Below are 9972 nucleotides of genomic sequence, written 5' to 3'. Positions count from 1 at the left end.
CTCTGAACAATATACACTAGAAATAAACCCCAAAAAAAAGCATATATTGACAATATCAAACTAAAAATTTGTTGCAAGATCAAGAACATTGGCCTAAATTCAGGAAAATTCCTAGAAAACCGAAATCAGACACACATATTACACATTTATGTAATGAGCAAAGGTTACAGAACACATACAACAACAAATCAAGAGGCATTGATGAAAGCTCCTTAATGTCGATGGCATCGTCACTAACGGCGGTGATAGAAAGAGGGTTTCAAATGCCCATAGCGAGGGTGGAAGGAGGGTTTTGGATACTACTGTAGTGGTGGAAGAAGGGTTTCAAATGCTTATGGTGGTAGTGGAAGGAGGATTTCGGATGCTACAATGGTGGTGGAAAGAGGGTTTTGGATGCTAGGGTTTCCAAATGATGGTTTTCAAAGCAAGGTTTTCAAGTGATGAAACAAAGTAAGGGGAGACAAAAACAGTTCCATCGTTTGATATTTGCCCATTTATATGAAAGGGTATTTCAGTCTCTTCATCATATTTTTTCATTTGAGGGACTTTTGGAACTATTATTTTATTTTGTGGGCTTCACACAAAAAAGGCCCAATAGGAAGGGCTTTTCACCAAAAATCTCATAATAGAATTCTGTTGGGGAATTTTCAAAATGGTTTTTAAAATTTATAGTTTAATTTTTGGGTGTTTTCAAAACCTTCCTTGTTTTTCTTTGGAAAGCATTAATTAAGAAAGAGAGGAAAACATGGAGCACTTAATAAAGTGATATATGGAATATTCCTTTGAATATGGAATTGTGGGATGAAAGCTAGTGTGCATGCACCCACACCAAAAGGATGGTGCTTCGCACACCATCCGCACACACACGGTTGTGCGTGCGTGGCGTGGGCACTGGGCTATGTGGCATTTGATGGTGCACTTTGCACTTAGCACGGATGCATCGGACAGGTTAGAGGATGACATGGATCCGACGTGGCATGGGTGACGTGGAATACAGTTAGCTCCACGTAGCAGTGATGTGTCATCCGTTGGCGATGAGTCAACCAACCGATCAAACGGTTATGTGTCCGATCTAGAGCGGGTTGATCATAGCTATTGATTGGAGATGCGCGCGATCGTACAGATGAAATGGCACCCGATCGTGATCAGGTGTGATTAGTCAAGGCATCTATTCGGTGTCAGAATGATCTGCACCATAGATCGTCGATCCAACAGTCGGATGCGATCAAAGGACATGACCATTCGATCAGATCCATCAAGGCCTATAAAGAGGCTACGAATTCAACCATTTCATTCAATTCAGAATTCATTCCTGCAATTCTCTCTCTCTCTCTCTCCCTCTTGATTTTGAATTTTCAATCAAGAGTTTCTTAAGCAAATTTCTATTTTTCTTATTAATAATCAAGTTCTGCAGATTTGATTATCAGTGTCTTGGTTTCTTGATTATATCAAGAGTGTTCTGATCTATTGTCTCCAGTGCAGATGCCAATAGACTAGATCTTTAGATTAGGTTTCATTGTATCCTAGAGGCAAATTTTTTGTAACCCCCTGCACACCTTTTGGTGGGTACAAATATTGTCTTTAGGAAAGCGACTCAGTAACGCGACTTGAAGCACTAATTTTCTGTTCTATATAGACAAGATCATTGCCAAATTTTGAGGAGCCGAAGACCACCATTTGAAGAATTCAAGACCCTTTGTTCCAACAAATTCTCCATTACCAATATATTAAAACACATACAACAAATCCCCCAAAAAAAAAAATTATTTTATATTTATTGAAATATAATGCTCTAGATAAAAAAAATATTAATAAAATTGTAATTATATAATATTCTATGTAAAAACCGAAATAAGGGGTACAGAATCTAGAGCGAAAGGCGGGGCGGAGGAGAGATTAGGGGTGTGCATAATACCGCCGAAACCGCCGAAACCGCCAAAACCGCACCGAACCGCACCGCCAAAGCAAATTCGTTATTATTTGTCAATCGAACCGCCGGTTTTTGGTAAGAAAAATGGCAAATTCTAGTGACACTTTTATCAATCCGCCGGTTTCTATTTTTCTTCCAAACCGCACCGACCCGCACCGCTATTAAATCATGTTTTATAGGATTCTAAAAATTCTTTTTTACTTAAGTGTGCTTGTTGTTCTATACCTTAGAATCTAGTATTACATTACTGCTCGAGGGGAATTTTATGTATTGTATTTGATCATCGTAGCTTCCACAGATGCTTGTAATGAACTGATGGTATAGTCGTTGATATTATCATGTTGTTACTACACTTGCTGCATCAGAAGAAAGCTTTACAAGATGCTTAACATTACGATATCTCTCGTCTTTTTTTTACTCTTTGATTTAAATTTTGTAATTTGAATTATATTTTTTATAAACCGCCAATCCGCCCGAACCGCCTAGGCAAATCCGCCATTATTTGCCAACCGAACCGCCGGTTTTCGATAAGGAAAATGGCAAATTCTAGTGACACTTTTATCAATCCGCCACCCGCCATACGGTTTCTATTTTTCTCTCAAACCGCACCGACCCGCACTGCGCACACCCCTAGGAGAGATGGACAAGGGGAAAACATTGTACCATGGATACTTTATGCAAGAGCCATCAATAAAATGGTAACTACAAAGGTACCCAATTTAGAACGAAAGTCAATAAAATTGTAATTACAAAGGTACCCAATCTAGAAAGGAAGGTGGAAGGTAGATAAGCGGAAACATTATATAATGATTTCTACAAATTTCTAAATGTTTGTACAGTTTAGTAAATTGTCGTGTGGACTAGCACAAAATATTACTTTGTATAACTGTAATGTGTTTTGAGTGTCAAAATACTTTTGTAACTTTTTCCATTATTTGGATGGCAAAACCCAAATAATCTATGGGGGTAGTGAATGTACAACTGCTATAAGTTTGCCACTCATGATCCCATAATGACCTATCTTGGCCCGATTGACGTTAATTTGACCAAAACCAAGATAATTTGTTAGTGAGTTCTCCTTACAGTTAAAAAAAAATTAAATTACCATTAGTATAATGATTTCCCCATCAAAAAGTGAAGGAAGAAACTCCATCAAAGGTTGATAAAAAATAAAAATAAAAAAAATATCAATAACAGACCTATTATTCAAAGGCTTATGTTACGGCCTTGGATTTTGTCAGCCTTTCCCACTAGACCACACTAACTAGCACACAAAGTATAGGTCACTAAGTAGCACACAAAGTATAGGGTTCACTCTTGGCACTCACTCTAGAGCTCTCTTAGATTTCCTCTTAAATGATCCTTACAAATAAGGCCTCTCTCCTTATATAGCCATCCACCTCCTCCTCAATGGATAGCTAGGATCTTTTTGATCCAAGAGCTACAAACTCTTTTCTAGAACATTTTATAGAAATATCTAGAACAACTACCTTTCTACTACATTTTAGAATTCTTAGTGTAGTACATGGTAGGCTTCTCCACAACATTCTGGGATATTTCAGACTCACCCAGACTCCTCTGGATCCTTCAAGGTTCTCTCATCATGTTTTGAAATCTTCTAGGCCACTCCAAATCCTTTTTTTTTTCTTTTTGATCGGCAAAGAAGGCTCTACCACGTTCTAGAGCCTTCTAGCATACTCTACCACATTCTCGAAACCTTATAGCACCTGCCATAAAGCTCAAACGCTGCTTCATGTGTCATAGAAATTCTCAGAATGTAACACTCTCCCCCATCCGATCTCATGACGCCCTTATCACATAGAAGCATACCGAGTCACCATGTCTCAATATGATCTCTGTCTTCCATTGCCGCTAGTGTTTCCACCTTGTAGCAATCAACTTCTCCTCGTCTTTGAGTAGCTAACTCCTTGCCACCAAAGGGACCTCACATGGTCGATCACCTGCAAACAACAACATGGTTGCTGTGTGCCGGACTGACATCACATTGGTCTTCCTCATGAAATCCATCCCTTGGATCACGGGGTGGTCATACATCTTAATGACCGAGAACTCCACTTATCCTATCCAACTCCCAAGTTCATTACACCTTGGATTGGCTTCGTCTTCGTGTATATATGTATATGTATGTATATATATTTTCCGAAATGAAAAGTTGAAGTTTCCTTGAAAATCAAAGTTTTATTATACCTTATTTGCAAATGTAATTGTGGCCAATATCCATACCTATTTTTGTTGTATAGTCAACCAAAATATAAATAAATTAATGGATGATTTGGTTTTGAGAAGCTTATTTTATTTTTATTTTTTTTAAATTAAAAATTAATTTTGTGAAAGAAATAAAAAATAATTAAAAATACTTATCATTTTTATATAATTTTATCTTTGGAGAATTTAGAAATAATTTTTAAAAATTTTAAAATATCTTTTTGATATTTATTTTTATCAAATTAGTTTCTTTTTCTTAAAAAAAAAAAAAAAGAAAGAACATGCTGAATAATTTCTTAGATATTTTTGGGTTATTTACTTGTAATCAAGTAGGATGAATCCACATAAATCGGTGTAAATAACCAGGTAAAGAGACCGGTGCATGTGATTCGCAGCACATTGATTGGCCTTGTTTGTTTGTTATACTTTTAATAAATTGATTATAATTTATTTTAATTTAGGAGTTTATAAACTTTTGATGTAACTTTTTTTTTTCTAATAACTTAACTAAAGTGAAAAAAAAACAGATTATCTACAAATTCTGAAAGATGTGTTTTTAATTTTTAATTTTTAAATACCAACTTTTAACTTATAATAAATTAGACCGAAAAAGTCCAATGAAAGACCAGGCACTAACCACAGATCCCGTAAAAAAATGCCATGGGTGGAGCATCTAAGCACCTTCGTAACCAGAGAGCTTGTTGCCCAAACAACTTGACGAAAAAAAAGGTGACCTCTCTTCTTTTGCTTTCGAAAACAACAAAAACAAAAACAATAAAAATATAAACAAAAAAAAAGTGAGCTTCTCACTGGTTTCTTGCAGTTCTTGGATTTGCATCAAACCTTTAACCCTAAGACAAGTCGACATTACGCAATTGATGAACCGTGTGTCTTCCGTTTGAAGGCTGGAGTTGTGGGCTCACTACTGATCCAGATAAATTTATTGTAAAAAATAATATGTAATTTGTATTTAATTCTTCTATGATGATACTCTACATTTATTTCCCTTGGGTAAGGGCTAGATGTACGGAATTAGAAATAAAATATATACAGAATGGTGCGTTTTAGATTTATTTTCAATATAGAATATTTCTGCCACATAATATATGTTAAGATAAATCACACTTGTCTTCCTTAAGATTTGGAAAAAAATATAATTAGCCGCATATTTTTTATATAATTACACTAGATTCTTTTGAGATTTTAATTTACGTAATACTTAAAAAAAATTATCGTAATTCGTGAGACATAGAGATGAAAGAATAATATTATCATCTTTTTACGCTAAAATATATATTTATTTTTATTTATTTCAGTTTAGAAAATGTTTGAAGCCCACAAAAATCTATCACAATTTGACCTATAATGATGTGGTATATAGATGTTAATTTTCGATTTGTTACACACCCAATGATATAAAATCAAATTCTCTTGCCACATCATTGTAGATGAATTTGTAAGTCTAAAAGTGTGGGTCTCTAGCATTTATCTTTCAATTTCTATCACTATTTGTATTAGTTTTAACCATTTTAACTTTACTAAAAGAAAAATTAATATAATTATGTAAAACTTTTAGGGCTAACCGTGATTTTTTTTCAAACCTCATGGGAGGTAAGTGTAATTTACCCTACAATTTATTTGCACCTAGTATTATTCACACTATGGACTTTTAACACCAATCGACATTGCGCACCACCGAGTATTTGTTTAAGTGAACTACCCAAGAACTAACTACCAAAGCGGTATGCAACGCGTATAAATATAGGCTCCAAGGGAATGACAATTGCCTACATACACCATTATTAATTATAGTATTATTTTTCTTTCGATACAAAAATCTCCATTTTTTGTGTTATCAAAGCATGCTTTCAATATTTCAATCTAGATTGACTGGTTTAGACTCTGTACTCAATTTACAAACCACTTGCCTTAGCAACAAAAACAAACAGAGATGGCATATGGCTTTTGCTACTATCTATTGTTCCAGGGCCTTCTCTGCTTGCTTGGAAGCCAACAAAAAGAAAAAGGTATCCCCTATTCTTCCTTCTAACCCAGTCGTTGTCATCGATGTTTTTGAACCTCCACACCCCTGTTTCAGCAACATTGATAAGTCAAGCCTCACCCAACTTGTCAACAAGAAAAATCTAACCCAGCTTGTTGAAAAATATGATGGAGTTGAAGGTTTAGCTTCTTCCCTCAAAACCAATTTGGAGCATGGAATAAATGGAGACGACGAAGAAGATATTTCAAGCAGGCACGAAGCTTTTGGCACCAACACATATCAAAGCCCTCCCACGAAAGGTTTCTATCGTTTCGTGTGGGAGGCTTTGAAAGATACTACTCTTATAATCCTTTTAGTATGTGCAGCACTGTCACTTGGATTTGGCATAAAAGAAAATGGGCTGAAAGAAGGGTGGTATGATGGAGGAAGCATATTGGTTGCTGTCTTTCTTGTCATAGCAGTCTCAGCAGGAAGTAATTTCAAGCAGAATAGGCAATTTCTCAACTTATCTAAAGTTAGCAACAATATCCTAATTGATGTTGTGAGAAATGGCAGGCGGCAACAAGTTTCGATTTTTGAAATTGTTGTTGGAGATGTTGTTTGCTTGAAGATTGGAGACCAGGTTCCAGCTGATGGGTTGTTCATAGATGGTCACTCGCTACAAGTTGATGAATCAAGCATGACAGGCGAAAGTGAAAATGTAGGGGTAAATTTCACTCAAAATCCATTCTTCTTTTCCGGTACCAAGGTGGCTGATGGGTTTGGCCGAATGCTTGTCACATCGGTTGGCATGAACACAACATGGGGTGAGATGATGAGCACAATCAGCAGCGACACCAGTGAGCAGACGCCTTTACAAGTCCGTCTCAACAAGCTAACCTCGGCCATAGGTAAGGTTGGTTTGGTTGTTGCTTTCCTAGTTCTTGTAGTGTTGTTGGTTCGCTACTTCACAGGGAATACAAAAGATACGAATGGAAATACTGAGTTCAACGGAAGCAAGACAAAAGTTGATGCTATCATCAATTCTTGTGTGGGGATTGTAGCTGCTGCAGTAACTATTGTTGTTGTTGCGATTCCTGAAGGCTTGCCATTGGCTGTCACAGTTACTTTGGCTTATTCGATGAAGAGAATGATGGCTGATCAGGCAATGGTACGAAAGCTCTCTGCTTGTGAAACAATGGGTTCTGCCACCGTCATATGTACTGACAAAACCGGGACCCTCACACTCAACCAGATGAAGGTGACAAAGTTCTGGCTCGGCCAAGAATCTATGGAGGAAAGAGGTTCAACTTCAATTTCAGACAATGTTCTTGAATTTCTCCACCAAGGTGTCAGTTTCAATACCACAGGTTCTGTTTACAAGTCCACTTCAGGATCTGAGTTTGAGTTCTCTGGCAGCCCCACCGAAAAGGCAATTCTTTCTTGGGCTGTCTTGGAGCTAAACATGGATATGGAGAAACTGAAGCAGAGTTGTACAATTCTCCATGTTGAAGCCTTCAATTCAACAAAGAAAAGAAGTGGCGTTTCAATAAGGAAGAAGGATGGCAATACGATCAACGTCCATTGGAAAGGGGCTGCAGAGATGGTACTTGCAATGTGTTCCCATTACTATGATTTCTTTGGGAAAATTAAGGTCTTGGATGATGTTGAAAGGATGAAATTTGATCAAATGATTCAAGGTATGGCGGCAAGCAGCCTTCGATGCATCGCTTTTGCTCATAAACAAGTTCAAGAAGAAGAGAATGAAGGTGAAAAAGTGAACAAAATTTTGAAGGACAACAACTTGACCCTTTTGGGATTGGTAGGTATAAAGGATCCGTGTCGACCTGAAGTGAAGAAAGCTGTGGAAGCTTGTCAATATGCTGGAGTGAACATCAAAATGATCACTGGCGACAATGTTTTCACTGCTAGAGCTATAGCCACTGAATGCGGGATACTTGAGCCTGATCAATACATAAATAGTGGAGCAGTGGTAGAAGGTGAGGAATTTCGCAATTACACGCCAGAGGAGCGATTGGAGAAAGTTGATAAAATCTGTGTGATGGCAAGATCTTCCCCATTCGATAAACTTCTTATGGTGCAATGCCTGAAACAGAAAGGCCATGTTGTGGCAGTTACTGGTGATGGCACAAATGATGCACCAGCATTGAGGGAAGCTGATATTGGTCTTTCTATGGGAATTCAAGGGACTGAGGTGGCTAAAGAGAGCTCAGACATTGTCATTTTGGACGATAACTTTGGTTCTGTAGTCACGGTCTTGAAGTGGGGAAGATGTGTTTACAACAACATCCAAAAATTCATCCAATTCCAGCTCACTGTGAACGTTGCTGCCCTTGTCATCAACTTTGTTGCAGCAGTTTCATCTGGTCAAGTCCCACTTACAGCGGTCCAGTTATTGTGGGTAAACTTGATCATGGACACGTTGGGTGCATTAGCTCTAGCCACAGAGAAGCCCTCCAAGGAGCTCATGGAAAAACCACCTGTAGGTCGGACTAAGCCACTCATCACCAACATTATGTGGAGGAACTTGCTAGCTCAAGCATTCTACCAGGTAGCTGTGCTATTGACCTTACAATTCAGAGGCAAATCAATCTTTGGGGTGAATACAAATGTCAACGACACACTGATCTTCAATACTTTCGTGCTTTGCCAAGTTTTCAATGAATTCAATGCAAGGAAGCTCGAGAAGAAGAATGTTTTCAAGGGAATACACAGAAGCAAGTTGTTTTTGGCAATCATTGGGATAACCATTGTTCTTCAAGTGGTTATGGTGGAATTCTTGAAGAAATTTGCGAGCACAGAGAGGTTGAATTGGAGGCAATGGGCAGTATGTATTGGATTTGCTGCAGTATCTTGGCTGATTGGTTGGCTTGTGAAGTGCATACCTGTTCCAGAGAAACCATTTTTCAGCTACCTCAAATGGAGCTATACAAAAAAACTTGTAAATATGAATATTTGATATGTCATTGGTGTTTCTACAGTTATCATTATGTATATTCAATTACTGTATTGTAAGTGTTGGTTTAATATGCAAGGAAATAATAAAACTTGTACTTTTTTCTTAGACATACCAGAAGGTAATCTTTCAAATTATTGTTCTTTATTCATCCTATGTGTTGAGGTGCTTAAGGATACAGAAGATTTGATCAGATGATATTTATGAACCAGAGCTGATTTGAAGCAATCTGGTGCTAAAATCAGTTTGAAAACTGTTTGTACTCCTAAATGGCATACTGTTTTGGGGATTAGACCTCTAAAAACAATGTAATAAATAATTGGTTCTTAGCAGAAAATCAGATTCAATAATCTTTTTCTTTTTTCTTTTTTTTTCTTTTCTTTTCTTGTAATTGAAGGTTGTAGCCGAAGATATGTCATAGGTATAACTAATTTTATCATTCTGTTTGTTCATACTGTATTGTAAGTAATGGTTTTTTGCATAAGGAATTGTAAAAGCTGTATTTTTATTTTTATTTTTTTTTCCTTAGTAAATTTCCTACAAAGTAGTTTACGGAACGGTTTTAGTTATACAGCATGAACAAACAGAATGATAAAATGCTGGGTCAACAGTATGAACATACAGAATGAACAAACAGAACAAACAGTATGAACATACAGTATCAACAATTAATAAAACCACAATGCTGGGTCACCCTTTTAGTATTCACTCAAATAAGGAGAGATCAACAATGATAGAGATCACTAATTTTGGAGCTCTAAAAAACCACTAATGACATGGCACTCAATAAAAAAAGAAAAAAAATACAACACCAAGGCCAAAACATCAAATCATTCCTGGTGGGACCCACTACCACAT

The 9972-nt window shown here is 36.9% G+C and overlaps 1 protein-coding gene across 1 annotated transcript; it reads left to right on the top strand.

Moving 5' to 3' along the window:
* The first annotated feature begins 5909 nt into the window (after positions 1-5909).
* On the top strand, positions 5910-9226 carry LOC114306257 (putative calcium-transporting ATPase 13, plasma membrane-type). Its single transcript, XM_082877560.1, has one exon. It carries the CDS (start codon positions 6019-6021, stop codon positions 9115-9117), a length of 3099 nt encoding a protein of 1032 aa, XP_082733686.1. The 5' UTR covers positions 5910-6018; the 3' UTR covers positions 9118-9226.
* Positions 9227-9972: the final 746 nt, after the last annotated feature.

Source organism: Camellia sinensis, chromosome 7 (assembly GCF_055761805.1).
Source record: "Camellia sinensis isolate YWXY chromosome 7, ASM5576180v1, whole genome shotgun sequence".
Lineage (NCBI taxonomy): Eukaryota > Viridiplantae > Streptophyta > Magnoliopsida > Ericales > Theaceae > Camellia > Camellia sinensis.
Note: the sequence above shows the minus strand (reverse complement) of the source record. Positions and strands in the feature narration are given on the sequence as shown.

What these genes read in the sequence shown, in the direction of transcription:
- LOC114306257 (XM_082877560.1), top strand. Translation starts at nt 6,019, where the DNA reads ATGCTTTCAATATTTCAATCTAGATTGACTGGTTTAGACTCTGTACTC.